The 13,458-nt window shown below is 37.3% G+C and overlaps 1 protein-coding gene across 4 annotated transcripts; it reads right to left on the bottom strand.

The window, feature by feature from the left end:
* Window positions 1–4,845: 4,845 nt before the first annotated feature.
* LOC104215380 (F-box protein PP2-B3-like) lies at window positions 4,846–13,458 on the bottom strand. Of its 4 annotated transcripts, none has more exons than XM_070160402.1 (4): window positions 13,134–13,444; window positions 11,940–12,058; window positions 6,334–6,452; window positions 4,846–5,386 (listed from the first exon to the last, which is right to left on the bottom strand). In XM_070160402.1, exons 1-4 carry the CDS (start codon window positions 13,392–13,394, stop codon window positions 5,121–5,123), a joined length of 765 nt encoding a protein of 254 aa, XP_070016503.1. In that variant the 5' UTR covers window positions 13,395–13,444; the 3' UTR covers window positions 4,846–5,120. The 4 variants fall into 4 exon arrangements, 3 of the variants coding, with proteins under 3 accessions (XP_070016503.1, XP_070016504.1, XP_070016505.1); XM_070160403.1 differs by having other exon boundaries at window positions 6,334–6,434; XM_070160404.1 differs by lacking the exon at window positions 6,334–6,452 and having other exon boundaries at window positions 13,134–13,458.

Raw genomic sequence — 13,458 nt, 5'->3', positions numbered from 1 at the left:
ATTCCTGTTTCTTTCATGTATTTCCAGAGACAGTGTTGTGTTTATTCTTTCAGACCTTTATTTGTAGTAGTCCTAGATAGTCTGTGAAGTTGTGACACCAGTCTTGGGTAGATTTGTTATGGATTGGTATTAGCAGTATTATTAAAACTTTACAATGCAGCCTTCCGCTTATTCAATTCTGTTATTATCTAATTGTTGGCTCTTAACTGTTATCGGATTAAAAATGGAAACAAGGTAGATAGTTCAGTTGGTTGGCTTGCCTAGCTTTCACTAGTAGGTGCCACCACGACTCCCGAGGGTGGGAAATCCGGGTCGTGACATGTACTCTTAAAGGTAAGACAAAGGACAAACCCGAAGGCTAGAATGGACTTACAAGAATATTGCAGGTGACCTGAATTATACTTGCAGACAACAAACAATGGTAAGATATTCAAGCCCAAAGCAAGTTACACATTCACTTTGGAGTAAAGATGGCAAATTTGTGATTGGGTAACAAAATTGAAGATGCCTGAGGGTTATGTGTCGAATCTTGGGGAAAAAGTTGATATGGAGGTAGGGAAGTTGAGTCATTTGAAAAGTCATGACTGTCATGTTTTTATGGAGACCTTAGTGCCTATTGCATTTTGTGGTTTGCCTGAAAGAATCAGAAAACCCATCACAGAAATTAGTTTGTTTTTCAAAGACTTGTGTTCTTCCATATTAAGGGAAGAAAACCTACTCCAGATGGATCAGAACATTCGTGTAACTTCTGGTAAGATGAAAAAGATACTTTCATGTGGGTTTTTTGATGTGATGGAACACCTTCCAATCCACCTTGTACACGAGGCACGACTTGGAGGGCCTGTTCAATGCAGATGGATGTATTCCTTTGAGAGGTAATATTATAAGTTTGATGTAATTTTCTGTTTTATTTGATTGTTTTTGGCTAACCTGAAATTATGTAGGACAATTGGCAAATGCAAACAATTTGTTAAACAGAGGAATAGGATTGAAGGATCTATATGCAAAGCTTATCTTGCAAAGGAAACTGCTCATTTTTGTTCTTATTATTTTGAGAATAATGTGCCATTTGCTTAATTTATTTTAATTTTCAAAGTATATCTATTCTATTTATTAACTAAAATTTATGAGTTTTCAGGAAAAGAAGTTGGGGCGTCTGATGAACCAAGATGAGCTATTCCAGGAGACTCATATTGTAAAGAAGAAGAAAGAGACGAATCAAGAAAGGTGGGTCGAGGGACGAGCCTCGACTGTACATGTAAGTTCTCACTTTTCATTAAGTATTTTGATTTACTTTTATATAAATTTTGAAATACTAATTCAATGTAATTTTTCTTATGGGGTCGCTTCACAGTTGAAGTGGATGAATTCATACACAGTCAGCCACCTAATGAGTCGGGCGAGCCAATCCAACCTTCGGACGAGGATGCTGAAAGAATGTGGACGGAGGCTGCAGGCGGTCCAAAATAGGGGAAGGTATACGGGCTTCCTACTAAGAAATTTCATCGCTATAAGTGTGGAATGCAAGGAATAGGGACTTCCTCGCAAGCCGAGCAACTTGATGGGGAGAGCCTCTCCGCTATGCGGGAGACTGTAACAAAGCTCACATCCGAGCTAGAAGCGGCCAAAGAAAGAGAAAAGCTTAGAGATGCTCAGTACATTGGCATGCAAGCTCAGTACCAGGGCATGCAAGAGCAGCTCAAATCTCACCTAGCTTCTGGAGGCTTTCCGATTCCCCGGTCTTGTGATTCATCGCCAGAGGCTCGCCTTCCCCGTACTCGTTCCTCCCGTCCTCCAAGTGCTCGTTCCTCCCGTCCTCCCCGTGATCGTTCTTCCCGTCCTCGACAAGTAGACCCTTCTGGATACCTTCATGGTGATGAAAATTCATCAGACAGTGATAATAATGATGTACAAAACACTCATTGACTTTTATACACTTTGAACTAGACAAATAGAATCGGTTTTCGAATGAGCTTGTAATAAGAGTTAACTTAGTTTGGTTAGCTTAATGTGGTAGTTCTATTGAACTTTCAACTTTGTTGGTTTTAATGTTGTTTTTGTGTTGTTGTTGTTGTTGTGTTGTTGTTGTTGTGTTGTTGTTGGTATTGTTGTTGTTGTTGCTTCTAATAGTGATTTGGTGTGCTGGCAGGTAGTGTAGCTGCCAAAACAGGCAGTTTCTGCCAAAATAATACCCAGAAAAGCGACCAACTTTGGTCGCTTTTCTATTAAAAAAATTATTTTCTGGGAAATAGCGACCAAAGTTGGTCGCTAATTAACCCAGATTTCTTAAAAAGCGACCAACTTTGGTCGTTATTCCATTAAAAAAAATAATTTCTGGAAATATAGCGACCAATTTTGGTCGTTTATATTTAAAATATAATTAAATTCTTGAAATTAGCGACCAATTTTGGTTGCTTATTTTTTAAAAAAATTAATAAAAAAGCAACCAACTTTGGTGTCTATTTTTCAGATTTTAAAATATAATATTTGGTTTAGAGACCAAAATTGGTCGCTATATTTTGATTAATAATAAATTAAAAAAATAGAATTTACATGTAGAGACCAACTTTGGTCGCTAAAATTATATTATTAAAATATTAAATTGACCAAAGTTGGTCGGTATATTCTTTACCCGGAATATTTGGTCCTTTTACCTTAGAGACCAAAGTTGGTCGCTAATTAACGACCAACTTTGGTCCCTAAGATAAAGGGACCAGCAATATAGCGACCAGGCCTGTTTGAACGCTTTTTGGTCGCTTTTTGACCTATAAGCGACCAACCTTGGTCGCTTTTTGTGGTCCCTTTTTACCGGATTTCTAGTAGTGGACCAAGCAAAGAGTAAGGGTGCCTTGACTATATATAGTAAGGGAAACCTTCGATGGGGGGGGGGGCTGCTCCCTCCTTTCTCTCTCCGAAACTCTCTTCTTGTATTCTTCATAGGAAAGAAGTAATCTATAGAAGAAAATGTAAAGCTATCTCCCCATCGATCGATGGGAGACACAATATAGAATTTCAATAAGATCATTTACATCTCTTTTATCTTATACACGATCCATGCTATTAGCTCTTTGATCCGGGATTAATTATATTTTTTAAAATTTACCTCTTTATCTTCTTTGATTGATTTGTTCAAAAAGATTTCGATATCTTTTGAGTCAAACAACAGTTTGAGTTAATAATCAACCTCAAGGGCAAAGCGAGACTCCAAATATATGACACTTTGGATTATAGGGAAACCAATAACCACAAAGAGCAGGATGTCAGAGAAACATGTCATTCGCGACAATATATATGGGCATCACCCGCGGGCATATGATTTAAAAGCTTCCTCTAGCCAAATGATGTACTTGTACAAATCGAACCAACAGTCACCTAATATAAATAAATTACAGGGGAATTTGATCTCCTCTGTTTCTTGCTAATGTTAGATAAACAAACTTAAAGTATTATATCGAACAATTATATTGGCAACAGGAGCTAAGGCAACGAGTTGTTCATATAGCAAATCTTTTGGTGAGAAGGAGGGCCACGTTCAGAAGAATTTTGAATCGATCCAAAAGAGAAAGACTCGTGTCAAGGCATAGTAAGAGGAATTTTCTCTTTACAGCTTGTTATACAATACAATACTATACGACACAATATGAAATGATACATAACAAACAAGCTGTTAGTTCATTCCGGGCGAAAGTCTACTCCTTCAACTAACAGGCCACCTATCCCAGGACGACGCCTTAGAGAGGGAACGTAAAAAAAAATTGAATCTAATAATTAGGATGTCAAATGAATTGATTTATTCGAAAAAGAGTGAAACCGTGCAATACCAGACATCTTTTACATGGAAAGACATAGTATAGTAAGAGGTTCTTTTCTCCGTCATTCCCTCTATTCCTTGAATTAAGAGGCCACTTGTCTCAAAACGACGTTGAATCTCCATTAATCGCATTTCAACATCTCTATCCTCTCTGCTACCGTTGAAAAAGTTGCCCATTTTTATTTCTGTCCATCCGTCAACTCTTCTTTGAGCATTGCAACCTTCGGGCAGTGACAGAAGATACTCCATGGGTAAAATTCACTTGATTAGTGTTGATGATTTAATTTGGACTGTTTATATAGAAAAAAGTAGACAAGAGAGGTTGCTCTGATGGTAAGCAATCTCCACTTTCAACTAAGAGATTGTGAGTTCGAGTCTCCCTAAGAGCAAGGTGGGAAGTTCTTGGAGGGAAGGATGCCGGGGGTCTATTTGGAAATTATACTGGGTTGTTGTTGTTGTTGTTTATATAGAAAACAAATGGAAGATTTTAAATTATGAAAACTTTTTTCAGAGTGTTTACACCTGTTTTGTTTGTTAGTTTGTGGTTAAGAATTGTTATTGATTCGAATATATATATAGGATACTTGATGACAAAACCAGTGTCTTTCTCAGAATGTATTAATGGGACAGCTAAGTAAACCAAAGTCTTTTTTAAAAAACTACCCCAAAACAAGAGTTGGAGGTGATATAAGCAGAATTTCCCCTTGGTTTTCACTTCCATGCTTAGTCATCCTATCTGCAACTTGGTTTTCTTCTCAGAAAGTGCGAATTATGTATAATTCAGATAATAATATTGTCATTACATTTATGTAGTGCTTTTAATTCTTTTTTATGGTCTAGCGTAAATGAAACTTATTGACTCGACACTAATTCAGATTTGCACCATGTAGGGCCCATTCAGAAAAGAAGGGGCTCCTACCAAGAATTTTTTCTTTTTCGGGACCGAACCCAAGAACTTAAGTTAAGGGTGGAGAGATTTCATCATCCCACCAAGGACAACGACTTGCCATAAAACTTCTAGCCAAATGATATACGTGAACAAATTGAACAAACTTGGAGTATTAAATTGAACAATTATATTCGCAGCAGGCACTAGAATTGCGTTTTTCATATAGCAAATCTTTGGTGAGAAGGGCCATATTCAGAAGAATTTAAATCTATAGAAAACAGAGAGATTCTCGTGTTCATTCTGGTCGAAACTCTATTCCTTGAACTAAGAGGCCACCTCTACCATAACGACGCCTGATCTCCATTAATCGCACTTCAACATCTCTATCCTCTCCGCTGTCATTGAAAAACTTCCCCATTTCTATTTCCATCCATTCATCAACTCTTCTTTGAGCTTTAACTTAGCCAATTCTCCTGACTTTTCGTCGTTCCTCAGCTTCATTGTCACTCTCACAACTGACAAATTTAACAACTGACTGACCAATTTCAAGACCGTCAAATTCATCTGGCGCGAAGTTGAACACCAGATACACGACATATGTTGTTCTCTTTGACAACATTTGACTTGCAATCTTGCCACGGATATCAAGCCAACAAAAACCCCGGAAATAAGCAATTTCTGAGAATCTGCAAAAAAAAAAAAAAAAAAAAAAAAAAAATCTCAATATTTATAAATTCATATATGCAGCTCATTTACAAGTTAAGAATACATGGATTGTTAATGAGAATCTGCAAAATTTCCAAGAATTTTCTGATCTTCTGCAAAGAGATTCTTATGGTCATTCTGCTTTCGCAACCGATACTGATAGATAAGGCAACTGGCTCTTTTGAGCATGAACTCAACTTGCAGAAATGCAAGGTATACACCTTTGTGGTCCGGCCCTTTCCTGGACCTCGCCCATAACGAGAGCTTAGTACCCTGGACTGCCCTTTTATTAAAGTTTGAACTCATAATTTCAAAAAGTACAATGAGTTTACTACTAAGAACATTAAAGATTAAGCCCGTCATGGTTAAATCTTGGATTCACCTATATATAATAATAATAGAATTTTATTTCAACATATGCAAAGCTCAACAAGGAATGTTACAGAATTTTATTTCTGCTCATGATTGCAAATCCATTTTCTTGGAAGCAAATGAGTGCTATTCTGTCTTAAAAGAGTCCTTTTTTGTCTATCTAATTAACTAATTCCTTCTAAAAAGTAAATTCATAACAAACAACAACATACCATGTGTGATTCCACAAATGGGGTCTAGGGAGGGTGGGTAAGTGACGAAGCATAAAAATTTACCCAACATGTTTAAATTTGAAAGAAGTAAAAACTTCTCAACAAAAGGGTGTTCAACATTTGTTATACCTAATATTTTACTTATATATACAGTTTAATTTTTCGACGGAGGTGATCAATTTTAAGACATGTAGCTTAGCCCCTGGGTGAGGTATACACAGACCTTATCCCTATCTTGTATGAGGTAGAGAGACTGTTTTCAATAGACAAAGAACTAGGGGGCATTCCGAGAATTGAACTCGGGACATCAAAAAGTAAATTCGTCAATAGAGAAAATAGAAAACCTGGATTCGGGGTAATATGAGAGTCCCCAATATTGTGGTGTATGCTCCCATGAAAAAGCAATTTCCTTTGGTGCCACCATAATACATTTCTTCCCAGTTTTCTTATCAAGTGAAAAGCTCTATTCAAGATATGAAATCACATATACAAAATGCATCAGAGGAAAAAAAAAACATGTTATTCACAGCATTCTATTATTCAATACAATTTTCACAACTTTCAGGAATTCAAATATTTGATTATTCAAATCTTAAACTTTAAATGGGATGAACTCTAGAACTCAATGTTTTGATATTACTTTGATAATGTTTCCACTATCACTAATACAATACATAAGTCACTTTAATTATTGAAAGTTCATTGTGCAGTCAAAAACTGTCATATAAAATGGGACAGATGGAGTATCATTCACAAGCCACAACTAAAATGAAGAAAATTAAAAAGCATAAATTGCACTTTTGGTCCTTACTCCTTAGATATTATGGAAACACAACAGTGGTCCATCTAATTACACAATTAAGCTAAAAATCATATATATCGTCACTAACTAAAAATAAGAAATCAAAACCAAAATTTATCTTTTTCTCAGGTCATCAAGTTCTTCTTTGATCTGCCGCTGTTAGAACACCACAATATTCGTCTTTTTGGGGTTAATGTTCTCAATGGTGAATCGATCATTCGATATCCTTTTCCTTCTGCGACGGAATGGAAGAAAAGTAATGAAACCTGCGATGGCTACTGAATAACCTCCTTTTACTTTCTCAATAATAAAGCCTTTGACCTTTGTATTCGTTCGCCAAATCTTGTTCAGTTCCATCCAAGCTCGGTTTTGTCTGCAGCTTAGTCTGATCTTCTACATCAGAAAGGAAATAATCTTGATTTGTGTCGTCAGCTATTAAATAATATTTGTGTCAAATATGAGAGACAATAAACAAGAAGAATCTACATCAAGTGTCAACAATACGTCATCATTGGCATCTTCGCTTATGACAAGAATTGTGTCAAATGCGAAATTTGCGGTAGAAATTTTTGACTGGTCCGGGCATTTTGGGATGTGGCAAGGTGAGGTTCTAGATGTCCTTTTTCAACAAGGGCTAGATCTTGTCATTGAAGAAAAGAGACTAGATGTTATTGGAGAAGAAGATTGGAAAATTATCAACCGTGTTGCTTGCGGTACCATTCGATCCTACCTTGCTAGAGAGCAGAAATATCCATACACAAAGGAAACTTCTGCAAGTAAATTATGGAAAGCACTGGAGGATAAATTTTTGAAGAAAAATAGTCAAAATAAATTGTACATGAAGAAGAGACTGTTTCACTTCACCTATGTTCCTGGTACCACGATGAATGAACATATCACCAGTTTCAATAAGTTGGTCACAGATTTGCAAAATATGGATACAACTTATGATGATGGTGACTTGGCCTTGATGTTGTTGGCGTCACTTCCTGATGAGTACGAGCACCTTGAAACTACTCTACTCCATGGAAATGACGAAGTTTCTCTCAGAGAAGTTTGTTCGGCTTTGTACAGCTATGAACAAAGAAAGCGAGAAAAACAGAAGGGCGGAGAAGGAGAAGCACTATTTGTGAGGGGTCGTCCTCAAAATCAAACGAGGACAAAGAAGGGAAGATCCAAGTCAAGATCCAGACCCAGCAAAGATGAATGTGCCTTTTGTCGAGAAAAAGGGCACTGGAAGAAAGACTGTCCGAAGTTGAAGAATAAGGCCAAACATAACAATGGAAAGGCCATTATGGATTCAAATGTAGCTGATTGTGATGATTCAGACTTCTCATTAGTTACAACAGAGTCATCAACATCATCAGACATATGGTTGATGGACTCGGCTTGTAGCTATCATATGTGTCCCAACAGGGACTGGTTTGTGGAATTTCAAGAAGGAGAATATGGAGTCATCCACACAGCGGATAACAGCCCTCTTACCTCATATGGCATTGGTTCAATACGATTAAGGAACCATGATGGAATGATCAGAACATTAACAGATGTTCGATTTGTACCGGATTTGAAGAAGAATCTCATCTCTGTAGGAGCCCTAGAATCAAAAGGGTTCAAAATCATTGCAGAAAATGGAGTGATGAGAGTATGCTCCGGTGCACTAGTGGTAATGAAGGCTAATCGGAAGAATAATAATATGTACCGCTATCGTGGCAGTACAGTTATTGGGACAGCGACAGTGACATCCAGTGACGACAAAGAGGCAGAAGCAACCAAGCTATGGCACATGCGCTTGGGACATGCTGGAGGAAAATCCTTGAAAACTCTATCAGATCAAGGATTGTTAAAAGGAGTAAAGGCTTGCAACTTGGAGTTTTGTGAGCATTGTGTCAAAGGGAAACAGACAAGGGTTAAATTTGGTACAGCGATCCATAATACTAAAGGCATTTTGGATTATGTACACTCTGATGTTTGGGGTCCTTCCAAAACACCTTCATTGGGTGGGAAGCACTATTTTGTAACCTTTGTTGATGATTTTTCTCGAAGAGTGTGGGTGTATACAATGAAAAACAAAGATGAAGTGCTGGGAATTTTTCTCAAATGGAAGACGATGGTGGAGAATCAAACAGGCAGGAGGATCAAGTGTATTCGCACAGACAATGGAGGTGAATACAAAAATGATCATTTCAATAAGGTCTGTGAAAATGATGGCATCGTCCGACACTTCACTGTTAGACATACACCACAACAGAATGGAGTGGCAGAACGTATGAACCGGACCTTGCTGGAGAAGGTACGGTGTATGTTGTCCAATGCTGGCTTGGGCAAAGAATTTTGGGCTGAGGCAATTACATATGCATGCCACCTCATTAATCGTCTACCATCTGCTGCTATTGATGGCAAGACACCATTTGAAAAATGGTATGGAAAGCCTGCTGTAGATTATGACTCTTTGCACGTGTTTGGCTCAACTGCATATTATCATGTGACAGAGTCAAAATTGGATCCAAGGGCAAAGAAGGCTATTTTTATGGGAATTACTTCTGGAGTCAAAGGATATCGCTTATGGTGTCCTATGACAAAGAAAGTAATATTCAGCAGGGATGTTACCTTTGATGAATCTGCTATGGTAAATAAGGTAACAGAAGATACCAAACAAAATGAAGGTGCTTCTAAGCAGGTGGAGTTTGAGGGAAAATTTATTTTTCCTACACAAGAAGCAGAGGAGGAAACAAATGAAGATTACCCTCTGGAAGGAGAGCCAGTAGAGGAGATTCCAACTCAGGAACCTCAACAACAACTTGAATCAATAGCAACCAGCAGGCCAAAAAGAACAATAACGAAACCTGTTCGTCTCATAGAGACGGTTGCTTGTGCAACCTCAATTGTAGCTGATGATGTCCCTACCACTTATAAAGACGTTGTCCAAAGTTCAGAAGAAGATAAGTGGAGGATTGCCATGAATGATGAAATACAGTCCCTTCATCAGAATCATATATGGAGATTGGCCAATCTCCCGAAGGGAAAGAAAGCAATTGGGTGCAAATGGGTATTTGCAAAGAAAGAAGGATTTCCTAACCAAGTAGATGTTCGCTACAAAGGAAGATTGGTGGCCAAATGATATGCTCAAAAGGAGGGAATTGATTACAATGAAGTGTTTTCTCCAGTTGTAAAACATTCCTCCAGTAGAATTATGTTGGCTTTGGTAGCACAATTGGATTTGGAACTAGTTCAGATGGATGTAAAAACTGCTACATGACTCAGCCAGAAGGATTCAAAGTTGCTGGAAAAGAAAATATGGTGTGCAAACTTGAAAAATCGTTGTACGGATTGAAACAATCTTCTAGACAATGGTACAAGTGATTTGACGAGTTTATGTTGCGGCAAGGGTACAAGAGAAAGCAAATACGATCATTGTGTGTATTTGCACAAGCTTAAAGATGGTTCCTTTGTATATCTTCTCCTATATGTTGATGATATGTTGATAGCTTCCAAGAATTCGGAAGAAATTGATAAGTTGAAGATTCAACTGAAGAAGGAGTTCGAGATGAAGGATTTGGGTGAGGCAAAGAAAATTCTTGGCATGGAGATAATTAGAGATAGACGTTCAAAGAAACTCTGTTTATCTCAAAAGGAATATTTGAAGAGAGTACTTCAACGTTTTGGCATAGATGACAAGACTAAGCCAGTTAGTACTCCACTTGCTTCCCATTTTAAGCTAAGTACTACTATGTCGCCAATGGATGAAGCTGAACGAGAGTATATGTCAAAGGTACCATACGCAAATGTTGTTGGTAGCTTGATGTATGCAATGGTTTGCACAAGGCCTGACATTTCACAAGCTGTTGGAGTTATTAGCAGATATATGCACAATCCAGGGAAGGAGCATTGGCAAGCTGTGAAGTGGATTCTACGGTATATTCATAATACTGTAGATGTCGGGTTAGTTTTTGAGCAGGAAGACAATCAGTCTGTAGTTGGATATTGTGACTCAGATTTTGCGGGTGATCTGGACAAACGAAGATCAACTACTGGTTATGTGTTTACTTTTGCAAAGGCACCAGTTAGTTGGAAGTCTACTTTGCAGTCAACAGTTGCTTTGTCTACAACAGAGGCAGAGTATATGGCTATTACAGAGGTTGTGAAGGAGGCAATTTGGCTTCAAGGATTGCTAAAGGAGCTTGGTGTTGAACAAAAAGGTATCATAATTTTTTGTGATAGTCAAAGTGCTATTCAATTAGCGAAGAACCAAGTTTATCATGCAAGGACGAAGCATATTGATGTTCGGTATCATTTCGTACGAGAAATCATAGAAGAAGGAGGAGTCACGATGAAGAAAATTAGAATCCTGCTGATATGCTGACAAAGGTGGTGACTGCGATCAAGTTTCAACATTGTTTGGATTTGATCAACATTGTTGAACACTGAAGATTGAAGATTTAGACACAATCAAAAATTTGAAATTTGTTATTGAGAGAAAATTGAAGATGTGGAATTTTGCCAAGGTGGAGATTTGTTGAAGTTTGGCAAATTCTTTGTCCCACATCGGTGGGCTCTTGAGTTTGGGAGGGGGGGGGATTTTCCCCCTATAAAAGAAGGCCTAATGTTTAGGATTTAAACACACCTCTCATTTGCCTTCTCATCTGTTTAAGACATTTGTATCTTCTCTCTTTAGTATTATTTCACTTGTATTTTTAGAGTGGAATAAAATATTGGTTGTGTCCGAGGAGTAGGCAAAGTTGGCCGAACCTCGAAAATTCTGGTGTTCCTTTTATTGTTGCTTTATTGTCTTATTTATTATTTGGTGACTGTCATAATTTTTGGTATAGTAGTTGTGACTTATTCACACTATATATATTTGGCTTCAGCAACATATTCCACGTGCCAAAATAATCCAGGAAAAAAGTTCAAATGTCCGTATTCAACTTTTGGCAGTGGTTCAAAATTACCCTATATTATATTTCAGGTTGAGCTCATAGTGATCTCAAAATATAACGAAGGGTAAAATTAAGCTATTTCTTATAGTCCAGGAGTATCTTTTACCCTTTTTCGATAGAAAATTAACTAAATATTCTTGCAGGAGTTGGAAGGAGGAAGGGTGGAAGAAAACCATAGACGAATAAGCAATGAAAATAAAAAGAGACAAACCTAGAGTCCGGATGAGGCTTCCATTGCCAATGGTTTAAGTTATCGCCCCACGAAATTATAAGCTCTCTTGGTGCTACCATGAAACACTTCTTCCCACTGTGCTTATCCAGTGAAAAACTCTGAAAAAGAGTTTGAGTAAGAGATGCATTTACACAAGAATCATGGTTTGGCTAATTAACTGAGAAAAAAACAGGACAAATAGAAGAATATTACTCTTTCAATTTCAAATTTAATGTATAGTCCTCCCTCCGATCCATTCTACTTGAGTACAAGGTCAAAGTCCTTAATTTTGAACCGTCAATTTAGATATAGATTCTTCAAGTTTTATAAATACATATTTGAGAACTACATAAAAAAGATTATAAATCATAATAAGTTATAATTCAAAATACTTATAAAATATTTAAGAAAAATATGATCAAAGAACAACCTCGTAACTTGTTGGTTGAGCAAACTAACTTTTAGCTAGTAAATCGACTTTATACTTTATTAAAAAGAATCTCATTCAGTATGCCCTCTCTCCAAAAAAAATAAAAATATTACAGAAGCCCAAAAAACAAAAACACACACACACAACAGCACAATGTGTGACCTATGAAATTTAGGTGAAAATTAGGGATCAAATTCTGCCGAGACAATATGCTGAGTTTTTTTTTCCATTTCCCTAAATCTTAGTGGCATAAGAGTTGCACAATTTATGTCAGTAGGAGATAGTAAAAGGGGCAGCCCGGTGAACAAAGCATCCCGTGTTCATATTGAAAAGGCGATCCCGATGGGTGTAATGTAAACAGTCTACCCTAATGCAAACATTACTACCCTAATACAAATATTACTAACTGCTTACACGGCTCGAACTTGGGATCTATGACATAAGAGTTACACGATTTATGTTGGCAGGAGATAGTAAAAGGGGCAGCCCGGTGACCAATCCGCATAAAGGCCGCATCCCGAAGGGTGTGATGTAAACAATACCCTAATATAAACATTAGCGACTGCTTCTACGGCTCAAACTCATAGGTCACAGACAACCTTAACTACTCAAAGCTCCCTCTTCCAGCAAGAGATACTGTAGATATGGTAAAATAGTCCAGTCCCAGAAGCGGACCAAATACAACCTTCATTAAATAAATAAAAAACAGAACAAATAAAGCAACGAAAGCATAAAAGATAAGCACTTCAAAATAGGGTTTTTACCAGTTTGCCTCCATCAAGAAGAATGGGATATTCACAGAGACTAAAATAAAGCTCTTTTTTGGTTGTACAAACAGAAGGAAACTCTGATCTTTCAATTATTTCTTGATAATCAGAGGGCAAAAATCTTTCCCAAATAATTTCTGATTCCAAAGCAGTCTTGAATCCTCTTGATAAAATGCATGATCTTACTGCATCTACTGGAGTTGTACGTGAAAGAATTTCCAATATGCAGCCTTCTGGCAATCTTTGAAAATAATTCATTGGAGCAATAGATTTTTGCAAAATTCAAGTCAAAAACTTTGAAGACTACTCCAAGAATAGAACC

The sequence above is a fragment of the Nicotiana sylvestris genome, chromosome 10, assembly GCF_000393655.2.
Source record: "Nicotiana sylvestris chromosome 10, ASM39365v2, whole genome shotgun sequence".
NCBI classification, from domain to species: Eukaryota; Viridiplantae; Streptophyta; class Magnoliopsida; order Solanales; family Solanaceae; genus Nicotiana; species Nicotiana sylvestris.
This window is presented reverse-complemented; position numbering and strand designations above follow the sequence as displayed.